At 40.4% G+C, this 23,637-nt stretch overlaps 1 protein-coding gene across 2 annotated transcripts in view; it reads right to left on the bottom strand.

Annotated features, from left to right (window-relative positions):
- LOC129707613 (cilia- and flagella-associated protein 54-like) overlaps positions 1-23,637 on the bottom strand; it is a 297,068-nt gene that overhangs the window by 169,385 nt on the left and 104,046 nt on the right. For both annotated transcript variants that reach the window (XM_055652738.1, XM_055652739.1), the window contains 5 exons: positions 21,708-21,836; positions 18,122-18,290; positions 12,222-12,296; positions 1,953-2,074; positions 832-1,008 (listed from right to left, as the gene is read on the bottom strand). In XM_055652738.1, coding sequence (XP_055508713.1) covers positions 832-1,008; positions 1,953-2,074; positions 12,222-12,296; positions 18,122-18,290; positions 21,708-21,836 — 672 coding nt within the window. The remainder of the gene's footprint in view (positions 1-831; positions 1,009-1,952; positions 2,075-12,221; positions 12,297-18,121; positions 18,291-21,707; positions 21,837-23,637) is intronic.

Genomic DNA, 23,637 nt, shown 5'->3' with positions numbered 1-23,637 from the left:
TCTGCCCCTTCTCTATCTGCCCTCACTCTCATCCGCCCCCCCTCTAGATGTGACTGCAAGTTGGGGGCTATACGTCAGTAGATACGGTGGTTATGGGGTAAAAGGAGCAAATTAATAATATTAATATTATATCAAGGGGGGGTAATTAGCGTGTGCGGGGGGGGGGAATAGTTAGTGTGTGTGACGCTGCATGCCGCCTCCCCCCCACAACCGCACGTTGGGGGAACAGACCCAACTGGTCTGCACTTGGTCTAGTATATATATACACACACACACACAAACACACATATATATATATACACACACAGAGATATATTATATATATATATATATATACCAAGCTCCATCTAGATATCTAATCCACCCATTTCAAAACTATGTACTTTCTGTAGTTGTGAATTACAATTAAACTAACTAAAGTAACAAAAAAGTGTGCACTATATTCATATAATATCCAAGTTATGTTTCATTAACAATTTTATCCCTTTTGATCCAACTCAAACGGTGCTAGAATGCAATTTAAATTATTATACAATCACACAATTACTCTATGTGTTTAAGATGGAACTGCAGATGCTGGAAAAATTGAAGGTAGACAAAAATGCTGGAGAAACTCAGTGGGTGAGGCAGCATCTATGGAGCGAAGGAATAGGTGACGATTCGGGTCTCAACCCAAAACGTCACCTATTTCTTCGCTCCATAGATGCTGCTTCACCCGCTGAGTTTCGCCAGCATTTTTGTCTACCTTCAATTACTCTATGATATCCTTTTTTGAACTAATAATATTATAATCAGAACAATCATAAAACAAAAATGTAAAAATGTGTCAACCTGTTTAGATGAAACAAAAGGAGCTGGCTTGAATGTCAGTGAATTATGTGTTCTGGAGACCAGCATGGGAGGTGGTACAACATCAAGCTTCTCGTTATCTGAAGAATCCGGTTGTGTGTTTAACAAATATAGCTTCCTCTCTTCAGCTTCTGTTTTCTTTAGCAGAGTCACAATTTCCTACAAAATAAAGTATTTTCCTTTAAGACTTAAGAAACCATTTAAAACAATTATGAATAATGATGATAAACAGGTTAGTGCGTCATAGAATTTATAATGATTTTTGGACGTTTGTTTTAAATTATACCTTTAAATTAATGTAATGAATCAGCAGTATACAGATGCTCACTGGCAATATTTCCCTCAAGAATTCTTTCAGAGTCCCAACTAGGAGATTGATAGATTCTTGATTAGTAAGGGTGTGAGGGTTATGGGGAGAAGATATGAGAATGGGGTTGAGAGAGATAAATAGATCAGCCATGATTGAATGGCTGAGTAGTTTAATTCATAGTTTAATTCTGCTCGTAGAACATAAACATATCTCTTTATCTTTGGGCACACAATCTGTTTAGGTACATGAATAGTTTTGATGTGACGGTATTAAAGGGTATATAGTATGATAAATAAATTATATTATATTAGGTATGATATTAAAATTATTTGTGAAGGAGAAGTGAAGAATACAAAAAGGAGAGATGGCATTACAACCTATTGCATTAGATATCAAATAGCCCACACCTCATCAAAGAATAAATTAAAAAGAAGATAGATACAAAAAGCTGGAGTAACTCAGCAAGACAGGCAGCTTCTCTGGAGGGAAGGAATGGGTGACGTTTCAGGTCGAGATCTTTCTTTAGACTGAAGATGGATCTCGACCAGAAACATCACCCGTCTTTCCCTTCTGAGGTGCTGCTTGTCCCGCTCAGTTACTCTAGCTCTTTGTGTCTATCTTCGGTTTAAACCTGCATCTGCAGTTCCTTCCTACACAATGAATAAATTAAAACAGATTAAACAAAAAAAGTTTTTATTGGGAAACATTGAAAAATCTATATTCGGAATGTTGCAGAGTACTATGGATTTCGTGAAATTAAAACGATCACTTTCTGTGTTTGAGCAGACCTTACCTCGAGGAGGGTTTTTTGTAAAGCAGTATCCTCTTGTTTACTATGCAAATAATTCACTTTTTGAATTAGAAATAGTGCCTTCAGCACTTTGTTCTTCTTCACTTTCTTCAAGATGTCTGCTTCTGATTAGACAACAAACAAAAACCAATGTGTTAAATTATTGAACAAACCATTGAGCCTGTTCAATCAACAGTTTAGTCTTTAGAAAATAAATCCAGTTAGTCTGCTTTTCTGCCCTCTCCCAATGGTCCTGTAAATTATTTCCTTTCAGATACTTATCCAGATGCCTTTAAATTGTGATCAATTTCAAAACTGTAAATCAAAAACATAAACAGAAATATTCTACCTGAAACATTAGCTTTGTTTCTCTTTCCACAGATGCTACTTGGCATGTTGGGAATTTATCATTATTTTTACTCTCCCTTCAAATTGCATTTGCTTTTATTACTATCTCTGCTTGTTTAATCCTGACTCCAAACATTCACTGCTTAAAAGAGATTGTCTTCATTTCACTTTTGTTTTTTTTTTGTCAATCATCTTCATTCTTCGTATCTGAGTTCTTTACTCAACCATCAATGGGAGTAGTTTCTCTTCATCCATTCTGTCAGTGCTCTTCATGATGATCATTCAGCATCCTGCTATTGAAAAATGACTGATGACAAACTCAACCATTTCTAATTCCACGTTTGCCACATTGCACTTTGGAAATTGAACCAGTCATGTCCTTGTGTAAGTAAAGCTTGTGTGGCTGATGCTCAAATTCCCCTGACAGACAGGTATCAAATTATCCCATTGTCCACACATTACACAGTTCATAGAATTTTGTGGGGAAAACTGCACAGTTCAGAATGGGATACCACCAAGATAAGTTACAAATGTATCTTTTATTCTTGAGGGCCAATGTCCTCAGTTATCCACAACCCACCGATTACTCCATGATGCTTTTGACTACCTTTGCAGTTGCAACCCTTTTTCTGAAAGCAATCACATTCCAGCCCACTCCACACCTCTTATGCCCCTCTGGCACATTTTTAGACGACTACAGGAGACTAGGCTGTTGCAACATGGTCGCGGGGTAACGCCTGTATGGTCAAGTCAAGTCAAGTCAAGTCAAGTCAAGTTTATTTGTCACATACACATACGAGATGTGCAGTGAAATGAAAGTGGCAATGCTCACGGAACAACAAAACAACCAAACAAATTCTAAACACAATCACACATATTATTTTACGTAATAAATAATAGAAGGAAAAAACGTTCTGTACAGTTAGTCCCTGGTGAGAAAGGCGTTTACAGTCCGAATTGCCTCTGGGAAGAAACTCCTTCTCAACCTCTCCGTTCTCACTGCATGGCAACGGAGGCGTTTGATTGACGTAGCAAACAAAACAGTCTGTTGCAGGGGTGGAAGAGGTCTCTCATGATTTTGTTTGCTCTGGAGTTGCACCTCCTGTTGTATAGTTCCTGCAGGGGGGTTAGTCTGCTTTTCCCATAGTGCGTAAATTATTTCCCGAACGCACTACTCTTAAAGAGTGATTCTTTTCAAAACTGAGCAATTCAAAAACCAAATGGTAATGTTCTACCTGACAAGATAGCTTTGTTTCTGCTTAGAACAGATGCTACTTGGAGGATCCTTGGAGACACTTATTTTTACTCTCCTCAAATTGCCTGAGGTGGTAAAGGCGCTGCCTTGCCTTACTCACGAGTGCTGAGGCGTGTGATGCCCATGACATATCCTCAGAGATGTGGACTCCCAGATATTTAAAACAGTTCACCCTATCCACAGGATCCCCATTTATATTCAATGGAGTGTACGTCCTCGGATGATGTGCCCTCCTAAAGTCCATGATCAGCTCATTTCTAATTCCTTTTTTGATGTTCAAGAGGAGGCTGTTATCCTGGCACCAGAGTGCTTGATCAGCCACCTCCTCCCGGTAGGCCCTCTCATCATTGTCTGAGATCAGGCCCACCACCACAGTGTCATCAGCAAACTTAATTATTGAATTGGAGCTGAACCTAGCCCACAGTCATGTGTGTACAGGGAGTACAATAGGGGGCTGAGGACGCAACCCCGGGGCGATCCTGTGCTCAGGGTGAGGGACTTCGATGTATTGCCTCCCATCTTGACTACCTGGGGCCTGGCGGTGAGAAAGTACAGGACCCAGGCACACAGGGAGGTGTTGAGCCCCAATTCCAGTCGTGAGTAGTCTCCTCAAGTCGCCCAAAGAGTTGTAGCGTTTTTCTGCTCGCTGCTGCATTTCAAAACATTCAAAGTTTTTCGCCAACAGTCGGCGACAGTGGGCTTGACGACAATGATCGTAGCTTGTCTTCTCCTGACATAGGTGCTGTCGTAGGCTGTCGCCAGGTTCACCTAGGTTGTCGCCAAGTGACGTAGGTTGTCGCCGGTGCTGACATCAATGAGTTCATTTGGTGACTACCTACGTCAACCGACGACAGGTACTCGCGACTGAATTGTCGTACCTTGTCATAGCTTGTCGCGGGTGGATGTAGGTTGTCGTAGGTGTGGTCATAGGTGGATGTCCTAATGGGTCGCCGGTTGCTTGCCATACCTGGACGCTGGCTAGATGGTAGGTTGTTGTAGACATTGTCATAGACATTGTCGTGGGGGGGTGGGTCCAGTCGTCGGATTTTCGGCGACCTCCTACAACAATGACAGCCATCGGCAGTTGTTGAAAAAAGTCGCCTGTGGAACAGGCCAATTACTCACTACAGACATGACCCAATCCCAGGTTCCCATGAGGCCTATGACTGCTCTACAATGGATATGATTTGGTGCCAAGCCAAATTTTCCTTCTTGCAAAAGAACAACCACCATTTTGTGCAAATAATCTAAGCATCATTGCAATTGCAGCAATGGGCCCACAATATAAATGGTCATTGCTGGACATCTGATCGACAAGGGATTGAAAGCTATGGGGAGAGGATATGAAAGTGATGTTAGAGTCAAGATGGGATTGGACGTAATCATGCAAATAGCCATGCAGAATTGAGGGGCTCCTGCTTCTGTTCCTCACATTCTGCTAATGCGCCACACAATAACCACATTGTGTGCACACTGGAGAAGTGACTGGGACTGAAAGGAGATTAAGACTTCCGGTTGCGCCATGCTGGACTAGCAGTCGCAATTTTTAGCTCCGCTGCTGTAGAAACGCGATTTTTCGCATTAAAATCGGGTCTGGAGGTCGGGACCGATTCAAAACCTCACCGGAGCCCCGGGACGTCACGCTGATGACGTCATCAGTAAGCGCTGCGATTTATACAGGAGGGAAAAGCACTTTAAATGAAAAAACCGACTCCAGCTCAGAGCCCTCAGAGAAACATCTCAAAACTGCTGAAAACACAGAAAACTGAAGAACAGACCTCTGAGGTGGATTCTGGAATGGCTACAAGATCCAAGACTGAGATGGCTACTAAGGAGAAAAATGAAATGGAGGAGATAAAGAGCTCGGTAAGAGAATTGAGAAAGGATATTGAGGCTGGAAACTCAAAAATGATGGAAAATATTAATGTTAAATCAATGGAAAATATGGCAAACATTAATGCTGGTAATCAAAAAATTATTGATTGCATTGGCATTATACAAAAACGAATTGAGGATGTGCATGAAGAGCTAATGGGGAGAATTAAGAAAGGCGAAGAAGAAACTGAGAAGAAGTTTGAGGCTGTGAATTTAATTGTTTCTACACATGGAACAGAAATAAAAGACATGGAAACAGTGGTTGAACAAATGGCTGAAGATAAGCAGGGAATGAAGCTAGAACTAGACAGCCTCAAGAGTCAATTGGCGAAAGTCTCAGATAAATGCCTTGATCTTGAAGCTCGCTCACGACACCAAAATCTACGAATATTGGGAATAACAGAAGGGGCAGGGGGGGGGACAACGCTTGTGAGTTCACTGCCAACTTAATCAAACAGGTACTCAATCTACCTGTGGAACCGGAAATTGTAGTGGCACATCGAATACCTAGATTTAAGCCAAGATCTCAAGCAGATCCAGCCCACCCACGACAGATCATAGTCAAACTTCGGGACATTTCAGCACTTGAAGAGCTGATGAAAAAAATCAAATATGGAGTGAAAATGACCTTTGGAAAAGACACTAACAAACTCCTCCGGGATTATCCCTATGAGATCGTTCAAAAGAGAAAAAAGTTTGAACAGACAAGACAGATTCTCTATGGAGTTAAAGATGTTAGATGTGGCGTTTTTTATCCGGCCAGAATGCGCATTACTTTCAAGGGAAAAGAGAAAACTTTCACTAACTCGGACGCATCTTATAAATATGCAGAAATAGAAGATTAACCACACCAGCGGGATGATATGGACAGTTTCTTGCCTTTTATTATCTCACAGAGAACACCCAAAGACAAGGGAAGAAACAACATTCTCTAAAAGTTTAAAATGGAAAAAAATTTCCACGTGCGTTTGTCTAGACACCTTATCCCCTTTGGACGCCTTGGAATTTAACTCAAGGACATCCTTTGTTCAAAATGAAGGAAAGACTGATAAGCTAAACCAAAGATGAACAGCAGAGCCGAATGTGGAAAACATTACAAGGACGAAGGGTGAATTAAGATTTTAAAACTGTTTTACAAAATATAGAGAATTAATAATAACTAACAATACTAATATAGAAATATAAATGGAAACTAACCTGAACTATATAATGGGTAAATGTAATACTCTGCTAATAAGACTGACTGGCTCATATATAGAGATGACAAATTTTAGAATTAAAGTAGATAATACTGAAAGGTTATGTACTGGCATAATTCCAGGAGCCTGTTTCTGGTTAACCCTTCCAGCTAACAGCTTACTTTTATCAAAGATATAACTAACTATAAATAACTAGTAGATGAAAGTGTTAGATAAATATATAAAGTGTTAGATAAATAAATTTCACAGTAGCTGAACACAGATCGGATAATGTCTGAATTAAATATATTACATTATATATATATATATATATATATATATATATATATATATATATATACAGTAATTGGGTGAAATATTGCTGATTTTGAAATGGCACCGCCTTCTTAGGGATATAACCATATAATAACCATATAACAATTACAGCACGGAAACAGGCGATCTCGACCCTTCTAGTCCGTGCCGAACACATAATCTCCCCTAGCCCCATATACCTGCGCTCAGACCATAACCCTCCATTCCCTTCCCGTCTATATAACTATCCAATTTATTTTTAAATGATAAAAACAAATCTGCCTCCACCACCTTCACTGGAAGCTCATTCCACACAGCTACCACTTTCTGAGTAAAGAAGTTCCCCCTCATGTTACCCCTAAACTTCAGTCCCTTAATTCTCAAGTCATGTCCCCTTGTTTGAATCTTCCCTACTCTCAGTGGGAAAAGCTTTTCCACGTCAACTCTGTCTATCCCTCTCATCATTTTAAAGACCTCTATCAAGTCCCCCTTCTGCGCACCAAAGAATAAATCCCTAACTTGTTCAACCTTTCTCTGTAACTTAGTTGCTGAAACCCAGGCAACATTCTAGTAAATCTAGAGATAGTGTAATAAAAGGAGCGGAGTTAACAGTACATCATCAATTTCGGAAGTCGAATAAATGTCGGACCTCACAGACGCGTGGGACACGCATTATAGTGTCGAACACTTCAGACACTGTAATTTTACCTGTCAATTTTTTTTTTTTAGCACAATATGTCACTATTATGTGTTTTTTTTTCAAGGAAAATCGCAAAAGGGATCTACCAGGGAAGTTAATAATATAAACGCCCCCCAACTATCCAGAGTCCTGAGGTACGGATGCACCGTAATAAATAAAGGTACTAAAATCAGAGAAAATGCAAGATGATAAACAAAAGAAAATGGGAGGAATCACACTCTGTAGCTGGAATATAAGGGGAATATAATTAATGAACCAATTAAAAGGGACAAAATACTAGCTCAGTTGAAATCATATAACACGGACATTTCTTTTCTACAAGAAACGCACCTTAAACATCAAGACCAGATGAGATTGAGGGCGAAATGGATAGGCCAAACATTTCACTCCTCATACACATCGAAATCCAGAGGCACCGCAATTATTATTCGCAAAGGAATACCATTCAAATCAAAGAATATTATATCAGATAAGGAAGGGAGATACCTTATAGTCACAGGAGAGATTCCTGCTATGTCAATCACTTTGGTAAACATATATGTGCCCAATTTTGATAATCCTCAATTTTTTAATAAAATCCTGAATAAAATCGCAGAATTTAACTACCAAAATGTTATAATTGGAGGAGACTTCAACTGTGCTTTAGATCCGTACTTAGATAAATCGATGCAAAAACAAAGAGGTAATATGAAATCTAAAACTAGTGAATTCTTAAATACATATATAAAAAATACAAATATAGCAGACGTTTGGAGGATCGCGAACCCGACTGGAAGGGAATACTCGTTTTATTCAATGGTACATAAAACATACTCTCGTATAGACTATTTCCTAGTGGATTCAAAACTAATCCTTTATACTCTGAACCCTAAATACCACACCAATACGATTTCAGATCATTCCCCGCTAACTTTCGTTTTAAAGTTGGAAGGAATCTCTACGAACAAATCGTTCTGGAGGTTTAACTCGCAAATTTTGAAAGACCCACAAGGGAGTATATATCTAAAAAAACAGATGGATCTATTTTTTGAGATAAATGATACACCAGATATATCGCCCACTTTATTATGGGAATCCTTCAAAGCATTTATTAGAGGAGTCATTATCTCGTATCAAGCTTTTCAAAACAAAAAGAATAGAAATGAACAAAGACAATTAGAAGAACTAATCAGACAACTAGATATAGATAATGCTAAAGATCCAACTATAGATAAACATAATACAATTTTAATACTGAAATTTAAGATAAATAAATTATTATCAGAGAAGATTATAAGATTATTCCAGATTACAAGACAAGAACGTTTTGAATTTGGGGATAAACACCATAAACTTTTGGCACGCCAACTGAAAAAACGAGAAAAAGATCATGCAATTTTAAAGATTAAATCAGATAGAGGAGAATTATTAACACTACCTAATGATATCAATAAAAGATTTGCTCAATATTATAAGAATTTATACACATCGAAAACGCTAATAGACAATAATAAGGTTTCAGAATTTTTGGACGATTGTAACCTTCCAAAACTAGAATTGAAGGACCAAGAGGAACTGGGAGCACAAATTACAGCTAAGGAAATAGAAGACACAATAAACACACTTAAGAATGGAAAAACACCAGGACCAGACGGATTCAGTAATTAATTTTATAAATGTTTTTACGACACAGTGACCCCACGTCTACAGAAAATGTATACATACGCTTTTTTAAAGAACAAACCTTACCTGAAACACTAGCAGAATCAACGATCACACTAATACTTAAAAAAGATAAAGATATAGAAGAACCAGGATCATATACAGCTATTGCTTTGTTAAATACAGATCAAAAAATATTAGCGAAAACACTAGCTAGAAGACTAAGTCAATATGTCAGTAAATTAATATAAATAAGGATCAAACGGGATTTATACCTAAGAGACATTCATTTAATAACCTGAGACGTCTGTTTAACATAATGCACTCTCACAAACCTCAAGAACAAGAGTTATCTATCATTTCATTGGACGCAGAAAAAGCGTTTGATCAAGTAGAATGGGATTATATGATTAAAGTATTGCAAAAATTTCAAATGGGAAAGAGCTTCATCACATGGATGAAATTATTATATAACAAACCCACGGCTAGAATATTAACTAATAATATACTATCTATGAAATTCCAATTATCAAGGGGTAATAGACAAGGATGTTCATTATCACCGCTGTTATTCGCTCTGGTAATTGAACCTTTAGCTGAAAAAATTAGAACACACCCGGACATTTACGGTTATAATACAAAATATTCAAATAACAAAATTTCCTTATACGCAGACGACGTACTACTGTATATCACAAAACCCCAAATCAGTATACCAAACATATTAAACCTAATTGAGGACTTTGGATCTTTCTCAGGATACAGAATAAACTGGAACAAAAGTGAAATTATGTCGATAAAACCAAAAGACTCAACACATCTTATGAAATTCACCTTTAAAATAGCCACAGAAAAATTTAAACATTTAGGAATTGAAATCACTAGAAATTACCACGGTATGTTTAATGCCAATTATAGCCCCTTACTTAAGAAATTAAATAATCTAATTAAATTCTGGAAAACGCTTCCGATGTCTTTAATAGGTCGAATAAATGCTATAAAAATGATCTTTTTACCACAAATCCTATATTTATTTCAATCAATTCCAATATATCTTCCAAATTTATTTTTCAAAAAATTAGACTCAGACATTACAAACTTTATATGGGATTATAAATCCCACAGAATACAAAGAGCACACCTTAGTAAACCAACAGAGATGGGTGGTCTAGCACTCCCTAACTTTATGTACTATAATTGGGCAGTAAATATTAAAAATATGATTCACCTGCTGGGCAACTCTGCCCAGCAGGTGGATTGGATTGTAATGGAGAGAGGGGACTGCGCTCCGTGTAATACAGGAGCGACTCTCCTCTCACCAACGGATTTGAATAACAAAAATTATAATAAAAATCCAATGATACATAGTACAATTAGAACTTGGAAACAAATAAAACAGAACTTAAAATTACGAAATCTATCTCTGCTAATGCCAATAGTCAATAACCCTTCGTTTAAACCCACAATTATAGATAAATAATTTACACAATGGGAAAGAACGGGAATCAAAACGCTCGGAGACTTGTATGAATTAGGAAAATTATTATCATTTCAACAATTACAACTGAAATATAATTTGAAAAATAATCAATATTTCAAATATCTTCAAATCCGTGATTATCTGAAAAAATACACAAAAGACTATCATAACATGCCCCCAGACTTACTGGATGAAGCCATGAAGATAAAGGCTAAATCAGCAAATCTAATATCATACTTATATAATATTATTTTGAATATAGAAATACCTACAACCAATAATATTAGAAGAGATTGGGAACAAGAATTAGCTATAAAAATTTCAAAAGAGAGCAGGGATAAACACTTCCTATATGTGCATAAATGCTCGGTCAACGTACGACATACTTGAATCCAATACAAAACATTACATAGACTATATTATTCAAAAACTAAAATAAATAAACTTTTCCCCAATGTCTCACCCATTTGTGATAAATGTCAGTCACAAGAAGCTAACATAGCGCACTCTTTTGTATTCTGTATAAAAATTAAAACATTCTGGAACGAAATATTTGAAATCTTCACAAAATTATTTAAAATAAAACTACTACCCAAAGTAGAATGGATCATTTTTGGAATATCGGAAGGTAACCCAGAATTAAATATGTTTCAAAAGAACTTACTTAATTATGGGCTAATAATGGGGAAAAAAGCTTATACTCAAATTTTGGAAAAATGCTCCAATACCAACAATAAAAATGTGGATTTCAAACATGTTCAAAATACTACACTTGGAAGAGATGAGACTCCTCCTAGCAGGCAAAGCAGACCACTTCCAAAAGACGTGGTCTGCATTTATGGAACTATTACAAGCATAAGGTGCAATAGTAAGTTAAAACATAAAAGGTACCAGGAAATACATTTTTGCGGAGTTTTGTGTTACAATAGAGCGATTGATTTTCATTTCTTCTTTTTTTTTTCTTTTCTTTCTAGGGTCTTATTTCCTTTCTTTACTTCCTTCTTTAATTCCTTCCCTAAGGGGCTTTCTTCTCCCAACACTTTCCTGCACCTTCACGATTCTTGCTTACTTTCCTTACTTCTTTTATTTCTATCTTTTTTAAAGCTCAAAAAATGAAGTGGTACAACATAATGTAATAAGATATATGTGATGTATTTATGTATTACTGTGCTACTAATAAAAAAAAAATTTTAAAAAAAAGGAGATTAACCCCGGGGCCTAATGACCTGCAACCAAAGGACCTGATGGAGATGGCAATGACAAATATTTAAGCACCTAAAATCCAATCAGTTTACTTTCCTCAAATTCTACAACAAAATCATAAAAGACAATAGATTATTTAAAATGACTACTCCGTCATCTACATAATGAATGAATGGAAAAAAAGCTATCCACTGTGAATTTCTATCGTTTTATTTATTTTCTGTATATTTTAATAATCATGTTTATTGTATTTTGCATTATGTCTGCTTGGATTTACCTGTTATAATGGCATAGCCGCATTGTGAACCAAGGCTGCTGCTTCCTAGACAGCTGCTTCTGGAATCCAGTAAATCTTCAATGGAGAGCAAAGTAAAAAGAGTGCAGAACATTAATGACTTAATAACAATTAATTATCTTTCATTTACCACTTGCTGCGGATTTGGAATACTCACACCATTTTCAACACAGATTAATTTACTCCTCTGCTTTCATCATTTTAATTTCTCTCTTCAGTCATGTAAAAGATCTGTCCCTTTCTCAGTGTTATTTATTAAGGAAAACATTAAGAATGACAATTAGCCTTCATTGCACAGTGGCCCAGCAAGTGGAAAAACAGCCTAACAGTGCCAGAGACCAGGATCCGGGCATTGTAAACTGACCTTAGCCTCAGTGAATGGTAGATTATTGCGGGGTTGTGGGGGGAGGGAAAGAGAAAATGGGCAGAATAAAAAATTGGCATTAAGATGAGAGAAAAGTGGATGGTTCGATGATTAAAGGACCCGTTTTCTATGACTCTATAATTTGAAGACCAATTTGAAAATTGCTCCACAATTCAGAATTCATCCTAAACAGGAACAGGAAGGCTGAAGTGTGGAATTTTTTTCGATTTAGTTTTTAGAAACGTTTTCAAAGGTCACAGAATGGTGGACTAAAGAAGAAGAGCAAGGAAAAAAGTGTCATGGTAGAAGAAAAGATGGGTGAAATTGGAACTCACTCACTGGCATGGAAGGGAAAGCACAGTGGGCAAGAGTGATGGCAGCAGAATATAAGTGGACTGGGCATAAGGAGCATTTAAATGTACCTGTACTTCCAACAATTCCAAACTCTATTGATCTACAATATATATGGATAGAAATGTGAAAGGATAACCTGTGCACTTTCCCACAAAAACTTTCAAGGCAAACGGTCACAATAATTCTGTAAGAGCATCACGGTACAAGGCACCAAGGGATATTTCAAATCAGGACCCTCGAATGCATGTTGGCCGGTGCATTAAATATAAAACTGAAAAAGTCATCATGGAGTTCTCTAAGACTTTGGTTAAGCTGTATTTGTAGTATTGCGTGCAGTTCTGGTTGTCCCATTACAGAAAGATGTGTAAGCTTTGGAGAGGGTGCAGAAGAGGCTTACCAGAATGCTGCCTAAGTGAGGGGATAACAGGGCTCAAGGCAAGGTTGTGCAAACTTGAATTGTTTCCACTGGAACGCCAGAGGTTAAGGGGAGACCAGATAGAAGTATATAAATGTGTAAGGCACACATAGGGTAGACAGTCAGAAACTTTTTCTCAGGATGTAAATGTCAAAGACCAAAAGCTTTAAGATGAGAGGGCAAAGTTTAAAGGAGATGTGGGGAGCAAATGTTTTAAATACACAGCAGATGGTGATTGTGTGGAATGTCCTGCCACAGGTGGTAATGGAGGCTGTGATCATACTGGTGTTTGAAAGGCTTTAGATATGGATCATATAACCATATAACAATTACAGCACGGAAACAGGCCATCTCGACCCTTCTAGTCCGTGCCGAACACATATTCTCCCCTAGTCCCATATACCTGCGCTCAGACAATAACCCTCCATTCCTTTCTCGTCCATATAACTATCCAATTTATTTTTAAATGATAAAAACGAACCTGCCTCCACCACCTTCACTGGAAGCTCATTCCACACAGCCACCACTCTCTGAGTAAAGAGGTTCCCCCTCATGTTACCCCGACCATGTGCAGGTAAACAAGATTAGTTTTTCTTGGTATCATGTTTGGCACAGACATTGTGAGCTGAAGTGTCTGTTTCTGTGCTGTACTATTCTATGTTACAGAGTTGACGTGGAAAAGCTTTTCCCACTGAGAGTAGGGAAGATTCAAACAAGGGGACATGACATGAGAATTAAGGGACTGAAGTTTAGGGGTAACATGAGGGGGAACTTCTTTACTCAGAGAGTGGTAGCTGTGTGGAATGAGCTTCCAGTGAAGGTGTTGGAGGCAGGTTCGTTTTTATCATTTAAAAATAAATTGGATAGTTATATGGATGGGAAGGGAATGGTCTGAGCGCAGGTATATGGGACTAGGGGAGATTATGTGTTCGGCACGGACTAGAAGGGTCGAGATGGCCTGTTTCCGTGCTGTAATTGTTATATGTTATATGGTTATATGGTTATTATGTTCTAACAGTGGCGAAGAACAGAGCTCTGGTTCATGTGGAGGGGGAGGAGAAGCATGTTTTATCCAATATTGGTTCTGCTGTTCTGCTGTTATGGGCCATCTGACAATACTTGAGCAGTTGTAGAAGGCCTGAAATAAGGCTGATATAGAAGCACAACCACCAAATGGCTCTGAAATCCATGCCAATTCTTTGCATGAGAAATACAGTGCCCCACCTCTCCCCATAACCTAGCGGAGTTTGGGGTCAAACATTTGTAGTCTCCTTTTCAATGACACAACTGAAAATCATGAAGGACGCAAGAGCAGAATTAAGCAATTCAGCCCATCGAGTCTGTTCTGCCATTCAAACAGGCTTATCAATTTTCCCTCTCAACCACATTTTTCCCCGTAATGTTTGACATCCTCATAAATCAAGAACCTATCAATCTCCACTTTAAAAATACCCAATGTCTTGGTATCCACAGCAGTCTGTGGCAATGAATTCCACAGGTTCACCACCCTCTGGCTCAGGAAATTTATCCTCTTCTTTCTAAAGGTACATCCTTATTTGGAGGCTCTGCCCTTCGGCCGACCAGGTCAGTACCGACCAACCTCAAGATAACTCGGCGGGACAGGCAGCATCTCTGGACAGGAGGAATAGGTGACGTTTAGGGTTGAGACCCTTCTTCAGTCTGAAGAAACAAGGTTTGAGCAGGACAGGCAGCATCTCTGGAGAGAAGGAATGTGTGACATTTCGGGTTGAGGCCCTTCATCAGACTGAAGGGTCTCGATCTGAAATGTCACCCATTCCTTCGCTTCAGAGATGCTGCCTGTTCCGCTGAATTACTCCAGTATTTTGTGTCTTTCTGTTAAAGGCCATCAATTTTATACATTTCCATCAGATTTGACCTCCCAAAGTGCAACACCCCACACTTGCTCAGATTAAACTCCATCTGCCATTTCTCCGCTGTAACTGATCTATATCCATCTGTATCCTTTAACAGCCTTCCGCATTGACAGCAATTCTAATAATTCTGATGTTATCCATAAATTACGAACACACACACATATCTATATCTATATAGATGTAGATATATATATATATGTGTGTGTTCGTGAGTAATGTTTAATATATACTGGACTAAGTGGGACCCGTTGGGTCCCATGTTCACATGGGAGGGCTGGTCCCCCGATGCAATATTCCACCTCGAGTCCACCAATTCCAATATTGGTGGCCAGTGGGGGGAGCTTTCTGGAGCGCTGGTATGGGTTCTTGGGGTGGCAGCTCAGTCCCTCAAGCCTGATCTGCTGGCACCTCACTCACAGGTGGTGGGATGGCAGTTGACTATTGGCTATTCCTTGAAATTCCATTTCAAGCAGGGTGCAAGGCCACCAAATTCAAGTGCAGTTTCTTACCACTTTGTACAGGATGCAAGGCCACCGAATTCAAGTGCAGTTTCATACCATTTCAAGCTGGATCCAAGGCCACCAAATTGAAGTGCAGTTTCATACCACTTTCAGCAGGGTGCAAGGCTTAGACAGAGTCGTGACCTTCCCCTCCCCCATCATGCAGAGACTGAGCCACACCCACACTTCCAGGTTTTATAACCCCTCCCCCTCGCACCAGAAAAGGTTTGGCCTTCATGGCGTGATTGACAGGAGAGAGATTCTCAATATTTTTTAAACACTAATAACACTTTTATTTTTCATTGATGGGAAGAATTCTCTGCACCTGCTCAGCGGAGGGGAACAGAGTAAGATGGCCAAAAATTACACCCGTAAGTGGTAGCGTTTTATCTAAAATCAATATACAGTGCAAACAGGAAGTAAATGCATTTGCAATAGTGCCTTTAAACTTCAAGCCAAAGCACCCAAGCCGCCATTTGCAGTAAGTAGTGGCTGTCAACTTCAAGCCAAAGCACCCAACTCGCCATTTGCAGTAAGTAGTGTCTTTCAACTTCAAGCCAAAGCACCCAAGCCACCATTTGCAGTAAGTAGTGCCTTTCAACTTCAAGTCAAAGCACCCAAGCCACCATTTGCAGTAAGTAGTGCCTTTTAACTTCAAGCCAAAGCACCCAAACAACCATTTGCAGGCAGTGCGTTTTTACTTCAAACAAACCATATTTTCATTTTTAAACCACATTAAGGGGACTCACAGTTGAGTAGATATTTGTTCAGTGTTATTCAGAGCTCAGAGCGACGTGACCCTTTGGCTTCATCCATCTTGCAGAGACTGAGTGAGGCACACCACTTCCTGGTTTTATAGTCCCTCTCCCTCCCTCCAGTAGGGGCAGCAGAGAGAATGGTGAATTTTTTAAAAACATTAATATCTCTGATTTGTCATCGATGGGAAAAATAATCCGGTCCCGGAAGGGGGAGGGGGGCTCTGAGCAAGGTGGCCAAAAATGATGGCTATAGGTGGCGGCGTTCTCACGGAAATCGCAACACAGCGATTAAACATATATATAAAACATCAAGAATACTAACATTCCCCATCATCACCATCTGTCTTTTATGAATAAGCCAGTTCTGAATCCAAAGGACCAAGTTACCATCAGTCCCATGAATCATAATCTTCTAGAACAGCTTATCATCAGGAACTTTATCAAATGCCTTACTAAAATCTGTGTGGAGAACATCCACTGCCCTACCCTCGTCAATCACTTTAGACATCTCCTCAAAAAACGAATTCAAGTTGAAAAGACATGCGCTTCTGCAGACAAAGCCAGGCTGACGATCGTCCATCTTGAAGCATAAATACCCTCCCTTATCCTCGAGTCTTCCTAACTACTCTCTAGTTACCGTCTTGTTCATGATGTTTAGTTTAGTTGCGAGATACAGTGTGGAAACAGGCCCTTTGGCCCACTGTGTCTGCGCCAGCCAACCTCACACTAAATCTACCCTACACACGAGGGACAAATTACAGAAGCCAATTAACCTATAAATCTGGACGTCTTTAGAATGTGGGAGGACACCAGAGCATCTAGAGAAAATCCATGCAGTCTCAGGGAGAATATGGTACTCTGTACAGACAGCGTCCATAGTCAGGATCAAACCTGGATCTCTGGCACTGTAAGGCAGCAACTCTAGCTCTTTCCTCTGTGCTGTCCCGAAATTTTGGATTTTCTTTAATCCAACCTGCCAGTGACATTTCATGGCTCCCTTTAGCCCATTTAAAGGCCTGTTTGAGTACAGTTTAATTTAGAGATACAGCATGGTAACAGACCATTCAGCCATTGTCTACTCTATCACCCATTGACACTAGTTTTCCGTTATCCCACTTTTGCATGCGCAGGCTAATTAACTTACACATCTGCACCTTTGGTGTGTGGGGGGAAACTGGAGAATCTGGAGGAAGCTCATGTTATCATAGAGAGAATGTGGAAACTCCACATAGACAGCTCCTGAGACCAGGATCAAACCCGGGTCCATGGCGCTGTGAAGTAGTGAACACTAATAACACTTTTAGTTTTCATTGATGGGAAGAATTCTCTGCACCTGGCCAAAAATTGATAAGTGATAGCGTTTTATCTAAAATCAATATACTCTGGGTTCCACCCCCCGTGCCATCCTAAACAAAGCAGTGGGAGCCTTTTTTGACCTAACAAAACCCTCTAAGCCAACAAATATCAGATCTGCTTATATCTTTAAGAGATTCAGTTTCACAAAAAATGTTATCTTAGGTTTAAACTTTAAATTTTACAAAATTAACAACATTATAATGCTCTATCAAATGTCACAGAGTAATCAGAATAACTAACCAAAATTGATTCTCAAAAGTTTAAATGCCACTCTGTAATAAACCTGAAAAATTTCCAGATGTAAATCCATGATAAGAGTTTGGATAGCTCCTTTTTTGTAAGGATCTTCTCTTTGTAATTCATCATATTTATCTGTATCTAATTCACCAGTTGGTTGCTGAATAAGTTCCTGTTACAGAAACCAAAGCAAAATAAATTTTACATTGCAGTAAAATTAAGACATAAGAGGTGAATGCAGCAATGGTTATTTTTCAATTTACCCTTTTAGAATCCCAAAGAATCCCTAGAAAGGACAGTGGAAAACGACAATAGCTTTTGCACAAAAATATTTCAAAATCCCATCTCCAGCTCTATATATCTTGCGTGACCCCATGATTTCGAGAGCGATGCCGTCGGAAGCACCAGCTTCTGGTACGGCCACCCATGGCGGTAAGGTCGAGGATGAGGGTCTAAACTAAGAACGATCCAACCTACAAGAACTCAACCTCAGACCAGGCAGACAAAGTTATCTTGAACTCAACGGCTGTGAAGGATGCAACAGGTCTATCAGCTCCAATCATCTTGGTTCTTATTCCCTTGCCATTGGAATGAGTTGATTGATTTGTGAAGGACCGTGTGCTTCTTGGAGTGCAACAACAAGTATACATTAAACAAACACATGCACAGTCGTCTTCGTTCTGGGAGCTGCAAAGCCAGGGTTGAACTCATAAGCCACCTGAGAGTCCATAAAAACAACAGAACATAGACCATCATCCTCGACCTCGAGGGATAGCCACGATGACGAAGGATTACTGCCTTCCTGATTTGCAAACCGGAAAAAAGAAATAAGATCAGCATTGGTGGATTGAAGAGGCCATTTTAACTATCTAGCAGAAGGTAGATAAAAATGCTAGAGAGAGGGTGAGGCAGCATCTAAGGAAACGGGCACCATTTCGGGTCAAAACCTTTCTTCAGACTGATGTGAGGGTGGGGGTGGGGGAGGGGTTTGGGAAGAAGAAAGGAAGAGGAGGAGCCAGAGGGCACGAGGGAGAGCTAAGAAGGGGAGGAGACAGTAAGGTCTGAAATTAGAGAAGTCAATATTCATACCACTGGGGTACAAACTGCCCAAGCAAAATATGAGGTGCTGCTCCTCCACTTTCCAGTGGTCCTCACTCTGACCATGGAGGAGGCCAAGGAGAGAAAGGTCGGATTCGAAATGGGAGGGGGAGTTGAAGTGCCGAGCCACCGGGAGATCAGGTTGGTTATTGCGAACCGAGTGGAGGTGTTCGGCGAAACGATCGCCAAGCCTACTCTTGGTCCCACCGATGTAGTTCAGCGACATCTAGAGCATCGGATGCAATAGATGAGGTTGGAGGAGGTGCAGGAGAACATCTGTCGCACCTGGAAAGACTGCTTGGGTCCTTGAATGGAGTCAAGGGGGGTAAAGCAACAAGTGTAGCATTTCTTGCGTTTGCAAGGGAAAGTGCCCAGAGAGGATGTGGTCCGGATGGGAAGGGACGAATGGACCAGGGAGTTACGGAGGGAGCGGTCTCTGCGGAAAGCGGACAGTGGAGGAGATGGGAAGATGTGGCGTGGTGGGGTCATATTGAAGGTGGCGAAAATGACGGAGGATTATTTGTTGTACGTGACGGCTGGTAGGGTGGCAGGTGAGACTCGGGGGACTCTGCCCTTGTTATGAGTGGGGGGGGATAGGGAGAGAGAGCAGTGTCACGGGTATGGAAGAAACCCTGGTGAGAGCCTCATCTATGGTAGAAGTGGAGAACCCCTGTTTCCTGAAGAATGAGGACATCACCGATGCCCTGGTGTAGAACACCTCATCCTGCGAGCAGATGCGGCGTAGGCGGAGGAATTGGGAGTAGGGGATGGAGTCCTTACAGGAAGCAGGGTGGGAAGAAGAGTAGTCTAGATAGCCATGGGAGTCAGTGGGTTAATAGTGGATGTCGGTCAGAAGTCTATCACCTGCGATGGAGATAGTGAGGTCCAGAAATGGTAGGGAAATGTCGGAAATGGTCCATGGGTATTTGAATGCCGGGTGGAAGTTTATGGTGAAATGGATGAAGTCATTGAGTTGTGCGTAGGTGCTGGAGGTAGCACCAATACAGTCGTCGATGTAGCGGAGGTAGAATTCGGGGATGGGGCCCTGGTACGTCTCGAACAAGGATTGTTCGACATACCCTACAAAGAGGCAGGCATAGCAGGGGCCCATGCACGTGCCCATTGTTACGTCTTGAATTTGGAGGAAACGGGAGGCGTCAAACGAAAAGTTATTAAGGGTAAGGACCAGCTCCGGTAGGCAGAGGAGAGTATCAGTAGACGGGGATTGGTTGGTTCTCTGGTCGAGGAAGAAACGGAGGGCTTTGAGACCCTCCTGGTGGGAGATGGAGTTGTAGAGTGGCTGGACGTCCATGGTGAAGATGAGGGGATGGGGGCCTAGAAAACGGAATTCCTGGAGATGACGGGGAGATGACGGGGAGTGTCTGAGGTGTCTTGAACATAGGTAGGGAGGGATTTAACCAGGGGGGGATAGGATAGAGTCGAGGTATGTGGAAATAAGGTCTGTAGGGCATGAACAGACATAAATAATGGGTCTGCCAGCACAGTCAGGTTTGTGGATTTTGGGGGAAAGGTAAAATCCACGCTCTCCGTCGTCTCCAGATATTCCGTTCTCTAGGCCCGTATCCCCACATCTTCACCATGGACGTCCAGTCACTCTACACCTCCATCCCCCACCAGGAGGTTTTCAAAGCCCTCCATTCCTTTCTCGACCGGAGAACTAACTAATCCCCGTCTACTGATACTCTCCTCCTCCTCGCGGAGCTGGTCATTACCATTAATAACTTTTCGTTTGACTCCTCCCATTTCCTCCAAATGCAAGGCGTAGCAATGGGCACGCGCATGGGACCCTGCTATGCCTGCCTCTTTGTAGGGTACTTGGAACAATTGAGGCGTACCAGGGCCCCATCCCCAAACTCTACCTCCACTACATCGACGACTGCTTTGGTGCTACCTCCTGCACCCATTCCGAATCCGACCTTTCTGTCCTGGGCCTCCTCCATGGTCAGAGTGAGGACCACCGGAAATTGGAGGAGCAGCACCTCATATTTCGCTTGGGCAGTTTGTACCCCAGCGGTATGAACATTGACATTTGATTTCAGGTGGTCCTTACTGTCTCCTCCCCTTCTCAGCTCTCCCTCTAGCCCCTCCTCTTCCCTGTTTCTCCCCCACCCCCACCCTCACATCAGTCTGAAGAAGGGTTTCGACCCGAAACGTTTCCTATTTCCTTCGCTCCATAGATGCTGCCTCACCCGCTGAGCTTCTCCAGCATTTTTGTCTACCTTTGATTTTACAGCATCTCCAGTTCCTTCTTAAACATTTTATCTATCTAGCATACTGCTTCCAGCAGGTGAAAAATTTTAAAATCAACCATTAATCTTTAAATTATTTCAATCAATGGTATCTTCAATAGTTTTAATATCTTCAACACAGCCACTGCATCTTGCAATCTTAGGAGTCTTTTCTTAACAAGCACAAAATTGATTTGTCCAAAATGTTCATCACTCGAGTTCAATAAGTGATTATTTTTTACCTTTAAAAGATTATTGTCAATCAACAAATGTCCATCTGGTAAAGCAGCGAGCGAGCGAGCTGTAGCTATGCTATCTATTGCCTTCTTGAGTATTTTGCATGTAATGGCAAGTTGTTCAGATGGATGTTTCTGAAAAAAAAGTACATATCAATAGTAGAAATGCAATATCTTCTAAGTAGGAAACATCAGTAAATTCCAAGCTTCAGTTTTATTTACAAACAATAGTTTGGGTTACAGCAATAAGTTACAAGCTTCCAAACATTTGTTAAAAATTAAAAATGAAATTAATTATTTATAATGAATGATATCGCTCTCTCAATTGATAAAGTCTAACAACGTGGTGAATATTTTGCGAGAGAACATAGATATATCCTGAAATGGTTGAAGGCATCACATTGCCGAATTATTCTACGCCTCTATTAGGAAGCAAAAATTATCTTGAATTTTGCTGCCATCTTTGTGATCTTAATGCCATGTGTAGTCAGTAGTTCCCAATCTGTTACTTGGCTTCAAAGCTTTATGTGGAAAGGCCACGTTGTGGTTGTCTGGTGTGTTTAGTTCACTTAATTTATTGCAAATATGGCATCATGTGTTAACCCAATCATCTCTTGGATCCACCTCCTCGGGATCTCCCCAACGCCAACTCATCCTCCCTCTGAAATGTGGCCCAAAACTGCTCACTATACTCCAAATGCATTGACCAGCATTACATCCCTTATTTTCAATCCCTTACCCAATAAAACAATTTGATGTTCTCAATCTTGCAAAGATGATTATGATTAATTATTAGCATCAGAAATAACAACTTGCACTTACAAAGCATCTTAACATAGTGAAAGTAGTTTACACAACACAACATTATCAGACTGAAATTTGACAAAATTACAAAAATATCAAGTCTACAAATCTACATCAAGTCTGCTCTATCCTTCAATCATGGCTGATCTATCTCTCCCTCATAGCCCATGCCCCTACCTTCTCCCCATAACCCTTATGAATCAAGAATATATCTATGTCTTAAAAATATCCAATGACTTGGCCTCCACATCCTTCTGAGGCAAATAATTCCACAGATTCAACACTGACTAATGAAATTCCTTCTTATCTCCTTCAAAAAAGAATGTTTAATCCTAGACTCTCTCACTAGTGGAAACATGCTCTCCACATCCACAGTTCACATAGTTCCTTGAAAGTGGCGAAAAATAAAGGGTGGTAAAGAAGGCCTTTGGTATAGTGGCCATAATCTGTCAGGGTATAAAAGTTGGTGCATTACGTTATTGTTGTACATCATTAGATGAGGCCACTATTGCGGTACTGTTTTCTGTTTTGGACACCCTCCTACAAGAAAGAGGTCATTAAGCTGAAAAGGGTGCTGAGAAGGTTTATGAGGATGTTACCAGGACTTGAGGGTCTGAACAATAGAGAGTGGTTGGGTAGACCAGGACTTTATTTCTTGGGGGCCCAGAATGTTGAGGGGTGATCTTATGGAGCTGTACAATGAGGAGAACTGATAGGGTGAATGCAGGTCATCTCTTTCCCAGGGTAGTTTAGTTTAGAGATACAGTGCAGAAACAGGCCCTTTGGCTCACCGAGACCCTATCAGCCAGCTATCCCCGCACACTAACACTATCCTACACACACCAGGTACAATTTACAATTATACCAAGCCAATTAACCTGCAAATTTGTACGTCATTGGCGTGTGGGAGGAAACCAAAGGTATCGGAGAAAAGCCACGCAGGTCATGAGGAGAACATACAAACCCCGTACAGACAAGCAACCATGGTCAGGATGGAACCCACGTCTCTGGCGCTGTAAGGCAGCAACTCTACCACTGCCTCACTGGGTAGGGCAATCAAGAGCTAGATGGCATAGGTTTAAGTGAGGGAAAGATTTAATAGAAACTGAGTGTAATGTTTTCACACAAGGTG

Source organism: Leucoraja erinacea, chromosome 22 (genome assembly GCF_028641065.1).
Source record: "Leucoraja erinacea ecotype New England chromosome 22, Leri_hhj_1, whole genome shotgun sequence".
Lineage (NCBI taxonomy): Eukaryota > Metazoa > Chordata > Chondrichthyes > Rajiformes > Rajidae > Leucoraja > Leucoraja erinaceus.
Note: the sequence above shows the minus strand (reverse complement) of the source record. Positions and strands in the feature narration are given on the sequence as shown.